The sequence below is a fragment of the Lucilia cuprina genome, chromosome 4, assembly GCF_022045245.1.
Source record: "Lucilia cuprina isolate Lc7/37 chromosome 4, ASM2204524v1, whole genome shotgun sequence".
NCBI classification, from domain to species: domain Eukaryota; kingdom Metazoa; phylum Arthropoda; class Insecta; order Diptera; family Calliphoridae; genus Lucilia; species Lucilia cuprina.
In genome coordinates this window covers 26,534,993-26,552,115 of record NC_060952.1, presented here as the reverse complement: position 1 = coordinate 26,552,115, position 17,123 = coordinate 26,534,993, and the positions used below count along the sequence as shown (strand labels likewise).

Sequence of the window (17,123 nt, the reverse complement as noted above, 5' to 3'; positions counted from 1 at the left end):
ATTATTATGAAAAATTGTTACAAAGTATTTTTCAAAAATATTATGGAAGTTTGTTAAGGGTCAAGGCAGCCACCAAAAAGAAATATGTACATTATTTCTAAAATGCTTTTAAGAGACAATCTCTTCAATTTATATTTAAGGCAAATAATTTAATTTATTTGCTTTATTCTTATATGCCCCTTTAAATATGCTACACTTTAATATATTCTTGAGACATAGCATTAAGTAATTTTTAATAATTTTTTTCCATTTTCATTATATTATTCAACATATACACATTTATATTTATCCATAAGATACTTTGCATACAAACACCCTTAAGTATGGCAAACATTATAAAGAAAGTATAAAAAATGTATAAAAAGTAAACTATGGCGACAATTTGTAAGCGCCTAAAAACTTACTTTAACAATCTATAAGAGGGAATAAAAAACTTATTTGCTGTTTTTTCTCTTAAGTAAAAAATAAAAGGAATCTTAAGGAGCAGCAACAAAAACAAAAAAAAAAATGCCAAGTGGAAAAACCATTAAAATGCCATTTCATAGCATTACCAAACATATTTATGCATGCACGTATTACATCGTGGAATTGTATGCAAATTATTGTTGAAAGTATTTCTCAATATGAATTCTTTTCTTTTTTATTTTCATTCCATTTATACTTTTATACTTCTATAGTCGCATACTTAAATATTATTGCTGTTTGTCACTAAAATTAAAGCACGACTATACTATAGTTTTGGGTGTGAGCTAAAGGGTATATGACTGAACTTAAGAATGTATTTTTTTCTTGTAAAGCATACTTAATAGCAAAAGAGAAAGGTTTTATGTACATATACATTCTTTGTTTTATTGTTTTTGCGTCTTTAAAAGTTAAAATAAACAAAAGTATTGTAGATTTTATTTCTTTGTGTATTTTTAAGGAAAAAAAACATATATTTTTGTTTATTGAAATTGATGTATATTTTAAGAAGTTTAATGTTAAATATTTTGTTTTAAATAAAAAATATTCTAAAAGTTTATAAAGAAATGTGTGTTTTTTTTTGTTTATGAAATATAATAAAATTAAAAATTATTTTATTTTAAGAATTTGTAAAACTTTTGCGGCAGAGCATCTGCTTTGAAAGATTATAAGTAACAAAATATTTGACATATTAAAATTGTATTTTCTATAGCAAGCAATTAATTTTTTGTAAAATAAATTTAAAACTTATGAATTATACCGAAATTGCATTCTAATTTGTAACATAACTTTAAATTCTTTTAATTTAATACTTCAAAATTTTAAGTAAACATTAGACTTCTTAGCTGGTTTTGACTATTTTGACTTATGCCCAGTTTTACGGTTCTTCGTAGACAAAGGAAATTATATTTTAGATAAATATTATTTTCTATAAATCCGACACATGTATAAAATACAAATATCTTAATATAACATACTAAAATGGATTTAATAGAAAGTAGCATGTTGAAAAGTGTTTAAGATTCGGAATTTCCGAATACATAATTCTAACTTATTTATACACAAAAAGTTTACGGAAAAAAATTCAATAAGTTTTTGATGGTTTGTTTTTATTAAACACAAGTTGTGTCACAATTAAATGATGAAACCTGGTATGAAAATACTTTTGAAATAAAACTTTAATTTTTTTGAAACTTTTTTCAATTTAATTTAATAATTTAGAATTTAGAAACAAAAAAAATATTTTTTATTTTTTTGAAACTCAATTTTTGTTGTTGAAATTAAAACTAAAAAAGAAATCTTTTAAAATAAAAATTCAAATGTAATACTTTTTTAATACTTTTTAAATCCGATTTTGGCTTGAGAATTCTACTAATACATTCTTAGAGTTAGGTTCCGACTGACAGTAGATTAAGGTACTTTTTGAGAGCGTTTCACTTCTTAATGTTCAGTTCAAATTACATTCAAAGTTTATATAAATTACAATTTTAAACTATTTTCATAACCTTACAAGTTAATTTATTGTAGATATTTGTTTTACCTATAACTTGTCTTTAAGAATATGTTTTCTTAATCTTTTTATCCTTATAAATGACTTACATAATTTTTTGTAACCAAACCAAAAGTTTTTGTATTTTATTGGTCAATATCTATAATTATCGACTTTTCGAAGAAACAAATTTCTTCTACTTTAATTAACATCGGCTTTTTTGCTAAACAAAATTAAAACCTAAACCAAAAAATGAAAGAAATGTGTTTAATTATATTGTATGACTGAACTACAGACCTACCGATACAGCAATAAAGTAAAAGGCAGAATAGAATGAGACAGAGACAATGGTAATTAATGTGGTTAAGACTTAAACAAAGAAAATCTTTATGTAATTTACCTGAATTAATAGGTTTTCTATAGCACTCTCTATTATCGTAAATTAACTGCTGATTTTAATAGGCCTAAAATTATGCTATGGTTTTTAGCTTTAAGTGCAAGTAGATGTAAGAGTATGTGTATGTGTTTGTCTGTAATCAAAAGTGTGAGAAAACATTCGTGTTGGTGTGTGTGCTGGTATGAATACCTAAACAAACCGCAACGCCATTTAACAGCCAACAGCACCTTTATCATAATTTATGATTAAACATTAAAAGTTATAATAAATATAATTTTCTTATACATAGCTTCATACAGCTTCATATTTTTGGCTGCAAAAATCTCAGAAAAGAGTAACAGTAATGTTTGCTCATTTACTAGACTTAAAATGAAACTTCAAAAACAGAAATTGTAACATAAAACTGCAGAAAAAAGGTACTTTTAATAGCATTAATAAACCACAACAAAAAGTTCTACATCACACAACTTAATATTTGTTGATGTATAACAAGCGACATTTGAATACAGGCGCATTTTTCTATTTACTCCATTTCTGTTTTATTCGTCCTGTTTGAGAATATTTTTAACAAGCTCTGCGGTTTATGTGTGTGTCATTAACACAATAAACTCTATGACAGCCTAGAGTGCCTAAAAGTATGTTGATATTTATATTTGCTACTAATGGGATTTATATTTTAGTGAAAAATTTAAGTAGCCATAAAAGTATACATATATGCATACATACATAATGAAACCTTATATATGGATGTATGTATGAATGAAGTACTTGTTTACTTTATTACTATATCGTTTTACATAGTTTTTATGATGAAATAAACCAAACTAAAGAAATCCTTAAAAGTGGTAATTTATTGTAGAGTAATATATACAGTTTTTCACCTGCAATACTCCACAAAACATGCACCATATACTTTTATGGATCTAAAAACCCTGTTAAAATTTTGAATAGGTTTAAAGGTATTATGTTCCACTTACATATTATATTTTAGTAAACATTTGCCTGCCATAATGTATTTTTTCTCTATTTGAAAAATCCGTTTTTAGTAAACATTAAAAATTCATTTATATTAAAGTGTAAACATGATTTTAAGTTTACGTTCATGTTTAATGGTGGGTCATCTAATAGTTACTCTAGAGTAGTGAAAAAGTATAATAATAAAAAAAAAACTACCAGCAACAGTCAGGCCATAAACATAACATTTCAACAAATTATATAGAGTACGCCTAGTATTGCACCTACAAAACTGCTTACAAATACATTCTATTGCATGCCCCCTGTCCGTCTCAACAACAGTAAATATAAAAATAGCAGAAAAACACAACAATAATAGTAATAAAAATAGCCACAGAACTCATTTCATTTCCGTTGGAAAAAAATGTAAATAAAACAACAATAAGGGAAAAGAGTAAAGCGAAAAAAACAAAAACAAAACAACAAAAGAATGATTGCATTTCCTGCCTCTACAACGGTCGCACCTTACAAATTAAGTTTTATATTTTTTTGTTAACCCAGCAAACAACAACAAATTGTAATACTGTTTATGAATGTATATAATGTATATATGCTCTAGGCATTTTATTTAAATTAAAAAATACTATCTTGAATTAAGTAATGAGTAGTTTTAGATTGCAATTCTATAATAATCTAATATCTGAACTGAGACAATTCCAACCAAATTGAATTTGACCTTTATAAACCTATGTGCCAATAATACTTAATATAATATTATCTTCAAAATTGCAACTTGTATTCATACAAAAATATTTAAAAAAATCGAATCACGGCAAGACGGACGTACATTAAAATAGCCTTGAAAATATTACATAACTCAAAAATTTATTTTTTTAAGCATAAAACTTCGACAATATTTAAAACAATTTAATATTACCCAATTTAATATTATCCCGACTGAACTCCAAAGCGTATGATTATTAAATATTTGTATATAAATTTAATAACAATCATACGCCACCAACAGTTAGAAGAAATTAATTCATTCATACTATAAAATAAATATCGGCCATAAACAAATAAAAGTAATTATTTTTAGCAAATTTCATAACTCAGTTGTGGTAATAGTCAAATATTATAATTTTCTACGTTAAAATTAAAATTTTGGTTAAAAATTAAAATATAAGAAGTGGGGGAAAATAACACTCTTTTTTTCAATTTATACTAAACCTAAAGAAATTTTATTAATTTAAATTATTCTCAAACGACATAATGTTAGTTTTTACTACCATGTACAGGACATTAAAACCATTTTATTACCAGTCCTAACATTTTAATAGTTGTAACAACTATAGTATAACTATAGCCAGCAAATGTGATAAGTATTAAAAAACATAAATAATAATTCATAAAACATAAAGAAAATTAAACAGACCATAACTAAAGTTTTAATAGTTTCATTTTACAACATTAACTGGTACATTTGTGAAAAAATTCCTTCAACTCATACCAAATAGGGAAAAAATAAATATAACCACGACAAAATTTTATTATATATTGTTTCAATTCTACGGTTTTAAATCTACTTTCATAAAAATATTTCATTAATTTCACTTTATGGTCACTGTAGCCTGGGGTTTTATTTTATTTCAAACACGTTTTTTTTTTTATTTTGTTCTATTTTTGCTGCAAGAATTAAAATAAAATGTATAATTTTACATTTTGTAAAACAACAATGAAAACAATATAACTAATGTTTGCAATAAGAACAAAAACATATACATATAAGTGTAAAGTGTAAGTACCCAGTAGAGGAAATCTTCTGCAATTGAGATATAAAGATTACTTAATATATGTTTTCTATAAGTTAGCTTTGGACACTGAAATATCAATTAATTATTTCTATTGCAAAGATTAAAAACTTGTCAAATACTTTAAAAATATATAAATTTTAGTAAGAAAACTGTCTCATATAAATATTGACTCTATATTAAACTGCCGGGTTCAAATGAATAAATGTTGCAAAAACTCTATATATACTAATCAAAATAAAGGTGTCATTTAATTTTACAACTTTGCATACTCTTGTGGCATATAATTTGGCTTTTAGTTTGGTAATTTAACTCTATTTCACATGATTGCAACATGCAAATACATTTAATAAAAAAAAAACATTTTAATAAAAAATGCTTATATAATGAAAATAAATAAAATTATTTAATTTTTAAAGATATTAAATTAATTTATTTCAATAAAGTAATTGAAATATTACAAAAAAATATTGTTAAATTAAAATAGTTTTTATAGTTTTGGTTAATAAATTAATACAAGGTGTTTTAAACTACTTAAAAGCTATTAATTAAATATTTATTATGAGCAAAATGTTTCAACCTTGTTAAATGTTTTTACTTGTTTTTTTATTACAATTAAATATCATATGAATGCTTATAAATTCTTTTCATTGTACATTTTATATGGAGCTATTTTCACATTAAAGTTAAGAGTTCTAGTTAATACATTTTTTATCACACACACCTATTAAAATCATTTAGTTAGACCAAGTAATACAACAAAAAACAAACAAATCTTAAAATTAATGGTCAATAAATTCTGTTAGAATCTACAAATCACTTTTGTTTGTTTAACACAAATCAATAAAATTTTATACACGCATACATACATATATATATTTTCTAATCTTATGTCACGCACATAACTCTACCGGCATAAATTGCAATTACTTGTAAAACATTTATTTTCCTAAATTAACAATATCATCAATTTTATGGCAAATGAACTATTTATATTTTATGACCGTTATTGGGAAAATTAAAAAAGTACATAAAATGTAAGAGAAATATATAAATATATAATATTTTAGTTAGTTGGCTTAAACGGAGGATGCACATATATAAATCAAATCCGCCTGCTCTGCGCTCCCTAACCAGTGCTTCAGGTTGGAATCGAGATCACCACCTTCAGACCAGACTAGAAGACTAACCACTAACCTATCGTAGGCCACTACATAATATCTTAGTCATAAAAATGTATTTATAAGTAGAATTATAAGAACCGTAAAAACAGAGTTAATGGGCAGCACTATAAATCTATTAATGGGTCGCGGTTCTTTGTGATTATCAATATTATATAAACACAAAAAATTGTTGATTTAAAGTTTTCCCATTTAACTTTTTTTTAACTTAAAAACTAAATAAAGACTGTGTCCCTGTTATTGTCATTGTCTTTTCCTTCAAATGTTCATCACACTGTAACTATCATAAACTCAGCATTCATATTGCTACATTCTTTAGGTATCGAGAATTTTGAGAATTATAGTATCAATATTATATTATATTGAGTTTTATCTTTCATTTATAACACATTGAATCCCTCAAAAGTGTATAAGTAATGTCTGTCTTTCACGGTACAAATACAATGATGAAATTTTACATATTTTTATACCCTATACTACTTTGGTGGGGAGGGTATAATACGTTTGTGCTGATGTTTGTAACACATATTGGTCTTATACCTACACACAGAAAACAGATCGATGGGAAATCGGTTACCATGATAAATATTTAGTTAAACTAATTAAAATTGTATCGCTGTTATTGAAAAACTGTATACTTAAATGATTTTCTATATTCAGTATTAAAAAACAATAATACTAATCGAATTGTGGTTTTAACAATTTCTAAATCAATAATTTGAACTGAATTGTATCGGTTATTAAATTCATTTAGCAATTCAGTAAATGCAGCCGACTTTTATTTAGGATTAAAACGTAAGAACATCAAATATTAGTCGCTACAACCGAAAAACAGTAGAAAGTAAAAAATATTGAGCACTGCAACTAATTATCAATTGAAGTAATTATTTAAAATTTAATTACGGTTAAAGGAACCAAATTCGATGTTCACAACCGATTAATTGGTAATTTTAGTTAACGTATACAAAAATAAATAAAATAAAACGAATTTATAATATAAAAAAACCTAATTACATTTGAGGATAAATTAATGCAGAAATTTGGATAAAAAAGGTAATGTTTGGTGTATTTTATATCTTATAATCTATTTTGTGTTATCTTTCTATAATTTTTAATAATTTTACAGCAGCGGAAAGGCGTGGAAAGATAGTGTTCCTTTGAAAATGTTGAGCAGAATCAAGAGCGAAATCCCTGTTTATTACCATGAAAATCTCAAAGCAAAAGGGGAGAAGTTATTTTATATTTATACGTTTTGTAAGTTTATACATATTTATATTTTTATTGTAAATACTTTACACAAAATAAATATATTTCAAATACACATAATCCACAAATTGTTTTTCTATAAATAATATTTCAGTTGCTAATACCAATAATTTCAATCCAGATTACCGAATAATAATTAAAAATTTTTGTGTACAAGATATATTCAGTAATACTAACCGAATTATACAATAATTACAAGCGAAATCCCTGTTTATTACCATGAAAATCTCAAAGCAAAAGGGGAGAAGTTATTTTATATTTATACGTTTTGTAAGTTTATACATATTTATATTTTATTGTAAATACTTTACACAAAATAAATATATTTTCAAATACACATAATCCACAAATTGTTTTTCTATAAATAATATTTCAGTTGCTAATACCAATAATTTCAATCCAGATTACCGAATAATAATTAAAAATTTTTGTGTACAAGATATATTCAGTAATACTAACCGAATTATACAATAATTACAATCGAATTTTGGGATAGTTGTTAGAACCGACTGAATTCGATTGGAAACAAATTCGGTTATCACAACGAATCTGTTTTCTCTGTGTACCTTAAAGTATACCGATCGATTCAGAATCATTTTTAAAACATGCCTGTCCGTCTGTCCGTCTGGCTGGTTAACCATGTAAACCATGTGCGCGAGGGCCTGAGCAATTTTTAAGATAATTTGATGACATTTGGACCAAGTATGTTTTTGGCACAGGGACGAAGCCTATTGGAAATCGGTATATTATTTCACCCAGCTTTTACGCCGTAATTACGTCAAATATACTATTATCTCTCTAAAAATTTACACAAATAAGAATAAATGACACTGCAGATTTTTGTAATGATTGGCCCCTATTTGACCCTAGCCCCCATACAAACCCTGCTTTAAAACATATCTTAAACGTCTAAAATTGATTTGTAACCACTTGTATTGCAATGAAACTTAACAAAACTAACTGTTATTACAAAATACATACTTTTCTCAAATTTAATGAGTTTCGCCCCATGTTTGACCTATACTCGCATATAAAGTCTCATATAGAAAATTTTGTTTTTTATAAATAAATTAGTTAAATACTTTGCAATTAGGGTAAAATACAACATAAAAATTTGTTTATGAAAAATAAAAATTTGTAAAGAATACTCGACTATAATTTTTTTTTGTAAATTTGTTGGGCTATTTTTCACAACATCGGTTTATAATAAATGTGTTAAAAACTACGTATATATAAAAAAATGCCATGTAAAAGGTTCTCTCTTAATAATTTTATTAAATAACAAATAAATGACAATACATATTTTGATGGTATGTAAACTAGATTCATTGTAGTCGAATACAACATCTTTTGCGTTAATAATTAGCACAAATGTTAAGCCATAGAAACCTGGTAATGCTTATCACTTACACAACTACTTAATTTTCAATGACTGGTACGTATTAGTCTGTCAGTGGTGTATAAATAAATAGCTACTTGTATTGACTTATTTAAGTAATTATTTTAGATCAAATGCCAATGAAAATGGTTTTAGTAGCGTATTTACTTATTGATTTTTAAAGTCAAGTTTTGCTCAACCAAAAATTGATAAAAATATGTTAGAACAACAGCAACTCATGACAATTGAGGGTTTTAATGTATTTGATAGAGTACAGTATTTGAGATAGAGAGGGAATTGGCTTCATTGGATTGGATATTGCGTTGATATTATTTATTAAGAAAGTATTTTAGTAATTTTTGCATTTCAACAACCAAAACGTGCTATGTCAATTTAAGTTCAGTTAAAAACTCGCAAAACTTTCCTAAAAGCAAGAAAATATATTTGACTTCAAAATCGCAGGTCACTTATAAATATGTCTAATAAAGAATTTTGAAATGTATAATGCACTATAAATGTCACAAAAATGCTAAAATATTTATATTCTTTTAATTTTGCATACATATAATGCCCAATGAGCTTTAAAGGCCAAGGTCACATAAGAAAACTTAAAGTATTTTTTTTCAAATCCCTTCAATTCATATAATTTTAAATTATAACACATTTCCTAGCAAAGCAAAGCAAAAAAAAAAAAACAATTTTATGATGAATTGTCATAAATTTTACGTTACGTTACAAAAACTAAAAAAATTATACACAAGAAGATGAAATTGTACAATAAAACAACTGAAAAAAGTACTTGAAAGATATAATAAAGTATTTCCTTTTTGTTTTTAAATTAAAAAAAAAAAAAAATTATGAAAATATTTTTATATTAGGATGGCTCAGCAAACGAAATCTGATATAATTTTTCCTGTAAATGTTTTTGTATAAGTAAACAGTATTAAATACGGAACATAGAATGATGTTATTTTGAGAGTAAATCCTAGATTCATAAAGATTTAAAAAAAAAAGATTTTTGAAGATTCGTAATATTTAAACTAGAACTGATACAACAAAAAATTAACTTTTAAACAAACATTTCAATATTTAAAATAAAATTGAGAAGAAATTCAAACTTCTGACCCACCTTACTAGATACCTAAGTAATATTTCAGTTGATTTATTTATTGTTCAGTTTCTTGATGTATTTTCCATTAAAACAATATTTTTTCTTTTCTTCTTTATTTCTCTCTAGATTTTCTCTCTTTGAAATGTTTCAGTAACAAAAACAAAATAAAGAAAAAAAGCAAACAAATAAAAATGACACTTGATGTCATACAATACTAGATGTACGTACAATACATACTTAATCTTAAAAAAAAAACTTGGAAGTCTCAAATGCACCCAATTTCAAAACACTTGTATTGCAGCATCATGCATTTTTTTGTATTTCTGTGATTTAACTTTCAATTGTATGACATATTGAATGGGCGGTATTTTTATCGGTAGGATTGTCTGGGAAGTCTTTATATTATAACAAAGTTGAAAATGAAACAAATTAAAAAAATATATATATTTCATTCACATGAATAAATTTTGCATAAAAATATATAGGAAACACTTGGAACAGGATATTAAAACGGCTATGAAATTTTATAAAGTTATATATTATCTATTGCATCATTTATATTTAGATATTGATTTGTGCTTATTTCTTCTTTTTTGTTTTTGTTTTTTAATGTTCACATGAATGTCAAAGGTATTAATGCAAAATTTGAATATTCTAGCTTCTATAGTTTTTAGTTATGAAAATTTGTCTATTTAATTAATTTGGAAGTTCCTTGCCACTACCCAAGCCCACTCCGCTTTTTTCTCAAAATATTCCGATGAATATGAAAGTCCTCTTTGAAAAATTTAAGAATCTTTTTCTTTTAGTTTCCGCCAATTTAATTTTTGAATTTTCCAATTTGAAAAAATGGAATATATATTTCATACTATCTGGTCTTAAATACTCTGAAAATACTTTATTTAAAATATGCAACAGTAAAGAATTAATATGTTTTCTCTAAAATTTTACAGAGAGTTCAAATCACAGGTACTGCTAAACTGTAAGAATTATTGATTTTTTCACAGTTTTTTTTTCACTTATCTGTTGTCTATAAATCCTCATGGGATCTTCTAAAAAATTTTAAATTAGTTTAACAAAGATCCAAAAAAAACTGAATATGAGTTTTGAAATGGCCGTTGAAACAATCAAACTTTTTTGACCATGCCTGACAACAAGTTTGCGTTATCATATATGGACAAAAACAATTACTCAAGTAATTAATAATAGATTTGAAATAAAAAATGTTTATTTTAGTATTTTTTTGTCTCATTTCGAATTTATGTGCTATGAGACACGTTAATGGCCTGGGGAATTTGCAATAACTTTAAAAGTTTTCAAGAAATTTTTGTGTTTTATATCTTTTTCAAATACTGTGCGCATTGTCATTCCTTTACAATAAAGTTCAAAATTTATTACAAAATTGCCAAATTTGAGCAAAAACTGAAAAAAATCGATATTTCCCCTTGTAAATGAACTTGGAAACTTTAGAGCCGTTGCGGTGCCTCTTAATGTTATTCTATCAGCCCAATTTTTAACATGACGTAGTTTTACAAGCCATAGAACAATTCCAGAGGAGGGATTGACCTTTTTATAAGTATAGTTTTACAACACTCAACGGAGCCCCCTTAATGTGTGGAAAAACTAAATATCGCTAATTTTGATTGATGTTTTAAAATATGCCACGCCCTCATACAAAATAATTATTCAATGTCATTTATGAACAATTTTCTGTCAAGTGATCCAAATCAAAATATTTATTCGGATAAAGACAATAATCGATTTACATTAACATTGTTTACAAAAATATTACCGTTCACGGTATATATAAATTACACCATTTGATGATTTGCAGTTAACGTTAGAAAAAAAAAGAAAAAACTTTCTCAATTAATTAAAATGATTTGGATTTCTTACCACCAGTCGACATTGAAGTACCTTATTAATAAACTTTTATCAAAGGTTTATAAGTTAATCAAATAAGTCTTTGATAATAGATTATTATTCTAGGCAATTATAATATAAATTTTTAAATTTTCTAGATAAATAATTTTGTCTTCAATATTACAGACATTTCCCTTTCTTGTTTCTAATAAACAACTAAACAAACTGATGACTATTCTATGGTCTTCCTTATATTACAAAGTTTAAAAAAAAAAACGTCTACATTTCACACGCCAACATTCTAATATTGTAAAAACTTATTTATGCATATCTACAGCATCTAACCAACTATTATTTGAGATATGATGCTGTGAGAGGACGTGTGTCATTGTATGTTTCCAAGGCATAGAAAAAATCGATGCCGGTTTTGAAAGGATATTTCACCATTAGATGATTTCCTTTGTGCCGTTGACAGTTTGTTGTCTTCACTTTTCAAGTTTATTTTCTTTTATAATTTTGCTTTATTTTCTTGTGTCTATCATTTTTGTGGTGGCATTTTAGTTTCTAGGTTTTGGATTTTTTTGTCGATATGCAGTTAATTTTTTTTCTTTGTGTTTTTTTTTTAGTTTATGATATTTTTTGCCTTTGAAATGTTTTAAATGGATACTGCCAATTTAAGAGTATTTTGTGGTAAATTATGGGTTTATTTTCATATTTTTTACTATTTTATGTTGGTTTTAACATTTGATTTATTTGTTGGTTTTTTTCTAAGATTTTTGTTTTCTTTTCACATGATTTTATTAAATTGAGTTGTATTGTATGCAAAAAGCATACACAATCAATACTTACTAATTTGTATGCAAAATATATTTTCATATTGACAAAATTCGTTTTGTATGTCTTTTGATATAGAAATGTCTATGTTATTTTATGATGATTTATATTTTTTAGTATAATACCACTATAGTCAGGAGAACGTCAGTCTGTCCGTCCATCTGTCGGTAAAGCTTGTGCGTGCAAGCTACAGATCTCAATTTTCGAGATAATTTGATGAGATTTAGTACATACACTTTCCAAGGATTAAGCCTATTGAAAATGGTTAAAATCGATTTAACCAAAACCCCTGTTTTAAAATGACTCGCAAAATCACTTATAACTAATAATAAAACGATGAAATTTGCAATAACCACATTAATATATAGTTAAAATTCACTTAATTACATTTCTTAGATAAATTCTTTATATTCTCTAACCAATTTATATTATATATTAAATTTTATAACATTTTACATGAGCTGACTTTTGAGCACAGTTTAAGAAATAAAACTCTTTATACCAATATAAGTTTTATTAGATTTTCAGTTAATTGCTGCTTACCCATGTCGTTCTATAAGAATTTCTTTAATAATAAAACTTCGCTGTTATATAAGAAATTTTCTTCAACTAAAACTAATAAACTTTTAGTTTTAGCTAAAGTCATCAAAATAACATTTCCATGTTCAAATGCATTTCAGCTCATAAACAATGTTGTCATACACGAGTGTGTATGTTTACTAGTGTGTGGATGTTTATGTCACAGTAATGGGCAACACTAATATTGAAGCAAAGCTCTCAAGGCTGAAAAAATATATTAGCAAATATTGCACAGCAAGTTGCTGTGCACACCTACACAATTTCTAAATATCTGCCCATAACCGTTTTATGTGGAAATTCTTACATATGAGTTTATGTATCCTTTTGTAAATTGTTTGTTTTTAGCAGTGAATGCCTTTGAATAAATGAGTTTTTACTAGTTGCAATTTGTTTTTACAGCTTAAAATATGTATACGGAGGCAAAAAAAAAAATAGAGAAAATAATAAAACATTAAATGACGCACATATGGAGTTAAGTTGTTTTGTTTTTATAGCAGTGCATTTCAGAGAATTTAATAAATTTTCTTTAGTATTTTTACTATATTCTGTATCTATCTGTATTTTGATTGTCTTAAGTATGAAAGAAAATAAAACTGGATATGAAAAAAAAACCGAAAAAGGAAGTATTATATCAAAAGTATACATATCAAAGCGATTAAGAGCAAAAGAAAAATTAGTTTTTTTTACGATGGTATTAAGAAGTAATTAAATGTGAAAAAACATAATATTTTAGTAAAATCAGATGTTTGCAAGGAAATTTCTATATTATCTTAATACATACATACATACGTTCATAGTTGGAATTATAAGACTAACATAAGGACTTTTTTTCAAGAACATAAGTATATTTAAGCATTATGTTTAACTCTTTAATACTTTTCGTAGAAAATAATTATACCATCTTTACTTCCAAGGACGAACGCTATTTTAATAGTTGTTATATCCATTATTTTGCTTAGCTCCTATACAACCGCACCCCCTTAATAGGGATTTGACCTTAGCCCCTATACAAACTCCCCTTCGCAAAATGACTTTATGGTAAAAATTCACTTAGAAACACTAATAACACGATGAAATTCTAAATTAATAAGTTTGATGTAGACGTAAATTCTTCTGTCAAAATTTATAAGGATATGCCCATACCCTCACTCCCATATTAGTCCTCTTGTAGAAAATATCCTTTTTGTAAAAAAATATTTAAAAAGTTCCAGAATTAAAATAAAAATGAAATCAAATGCTTTATTATTTAAAAAATAATCTACATTTTTAACATACTGACTGCTGTAGGTTATCATATGGTCGGGCATACTCGACTATAAATACTTTTATGCTTGCTTTTCATTTGCTATTGTTTTCCACTTTTTCTATGCTTAAGTTTACTTTAATAGGCGTATGAGTAATATTTTTTACTACAATGCTATATGGACGTATGATTGTTAATTAATTCATTGAAATATTGATTTTGATGAAATTCGCACCAAAGTTAATAGTATTAAACAGTAGGGCATTTGGTTATCGGTTTTTTCAAATAAGTGTAACTTTCACATATTGATTCTAAGAAAAAATTTCCAAAGCTATTTCTCAATGTTTCTAACAAATTGTTTATTTTTGCATTAAATAAATATTATTTTGTATTGGTTTTTTATGAAGATATAAAAATTCCCTTTCGCTTAATGGAATACAAATGAGATATCCATCAAAAAAATATTTTTAACTCAAAAATAGGATTTTCCAATATTTGGCACATGTACCAATTTAATTGTTTAATTGGTTTTTTAAATTTGACTTTTTTAGTCCTAAGCGTCTATAAATTGATTATAAAATAATTAATTTGTTCAAATAAAAAATTAATTGAATTTAAACTATGTTTAGAAATTTGATCATTAATATCATTTAATTCATATCAATTATTTACATGTGGAATTAATTACCTTATGCATAATGTTTTCTAAATTGTATAGTTTTCACTTACCTAAAAAAAAAGAAAAATTATAATTAGTATATTTACAATAAAATGCTGAAAGCTTAATATATTAAGAATTAAAAATATTATTAAATGAAAACATATTCTTAAATCCAACTAGTTCTGGTATATTTCTAAAAATATTGTTATTGTTTATGCACATACTAAAAGCAAACCATGTATAACAAATTTTCCCCCTTTTAGCAATTATTTAAATCTCTTCTAAATACATTCATATTACAAACTAATTAAAACTTTGTAATGTTATAGATGACATTTAAAGAAAACCAAAATTACCCCTATATTAAAAATTATGAGAAAAAATCTGTTAAACACTTAAAAAACTTCGTTTGAGAAAAAAAATGTGTAAAACAACTGCAGAAATTAACAAATTTATACTTAAATACAGAAAATGAAGAAAAACTGTTTCTTGATGAGTTTTATATCATTCTACTTATTTACCTTTGTTTATTCTATGTAGATTTTTTCCTCTTGTTTACTTTATATTTCTTTTTGTTGTTGTCATCTAAGCTAATAATGGTAATGTCCCACATATAGGTAAATACACATACATACATATAGTGTAAACATTAGTACCCTACATCATGTTAGCTATTATATGTTTAAGAAAAAGTTCGCTTAAAAATAATAGTACAACATCTTCTTTAAAAGATAATCATCGTATACACTATCGTTTTAAAAGTAAAAAATTAAATTTTAATAGATTTTTCATTTACTATTGAGGAAATCCTGTTAAATACGATTTAATCGTAACTGATGTAGGGTTTTATTTTCTACACCATTTTCTTTGTTATTTTCTTTTGTTTAGTTTTTATTTAATTCCGTTTTAAATGTAATTTCATTTAATGTAATTGTACAATATTTTTTATTTCTTCGTTTGTCTCGGTTCGTCGTTACAGAAACGTACACCCCATAAATACACATGACTGTATGTACACACTGATACTGTCATATACATATATAGATTAGAATGGTTCCTAATCTTCCTTGTGCCAAACAATTTTCTAAATTTAAAACATACAAACATGACCCACACAAGTTAAATAGGAATAGAGACAAGTGTGTGAATTAAAACTTAAAGCTATGTTTTGTATTTATGTATGTATGTGTGAAAAATGAGACTTCATGAGAGGGCTTATTGCCAATAACAGATTTAATTATGCTTTCAACCATGAAACAAATCGAAATAAGAATCAACTGTTTCGACCACATTTAGTTTATACCATCCTAATATACATACATGTGTTTAGTCATTTTAAAGGTTAAATTAAAAAGAGGTGGTCGTGAACTGTAGGAATCTAGTATGTTAATACTATTTGGAACTACTTAGTTCGTTGGTGTCATAACGTAAATGTTGTTGTGGTTACGATTAATAGTGTAAGGTTGAGATGTGTTTCATCTTTTTTTCTGTTGTACATAGAATACCTAAGCTTCTGTAGTAGTTTCTCTTTTTTAGTCCTATTTGTTTTTGCTACAATTGTAATGGTTTACTTTATCTTATTTTTTCGTTCTCACTAAATGTTAATACTTAGTAGTGTTACCGTTGCGAATGAAAATAAATGGCAGAAAAAATGAATTCGATATATTTAGAAATGTCTTACATTCACATGAACTTTTTAATTGTTTGTGGTACTAGGAAATAGGCAAAAGGTTTTGAATAAAACTGTAATTGTAGTTTATAAACAAAGGATAAATACACAAATTTAAATTTTATGCCCAGTGGCAACACTGTTTACTCGTGAATCTGACACACAAATGTATATTTTCTGTCTGTTTATAATTATAAGAGGGTACTTAACACATACAAAGACATTTAG

At 25.6% G+C, this 17,123-nt stretch overlaps 1 protein-coding gene across 1 annotated transcript in view; it reads right to left on the bottom strand.

The window, feature by feature from the left end:
- The window catches only part of LOC111680761 (alpha-2B adrenergic receptor), a 38,968-nt gene extending 23,129 nt beyond the window's left edge, over window positions 1–15,839 (bottom strand). Inside the window, exon 1 of the mRNA XM_046950423.1 lies at window positions 15,786–15,839. Coding sequence (XP_046806379.1) covers window positions 15,786–15,839 — 54 coding nt within the window. The remainder of the gene's footprint in view (window positions 1–15,785) is intronic.
- Window positions 15,840–17,123: the final 1,284 nt, after the last annotated feature.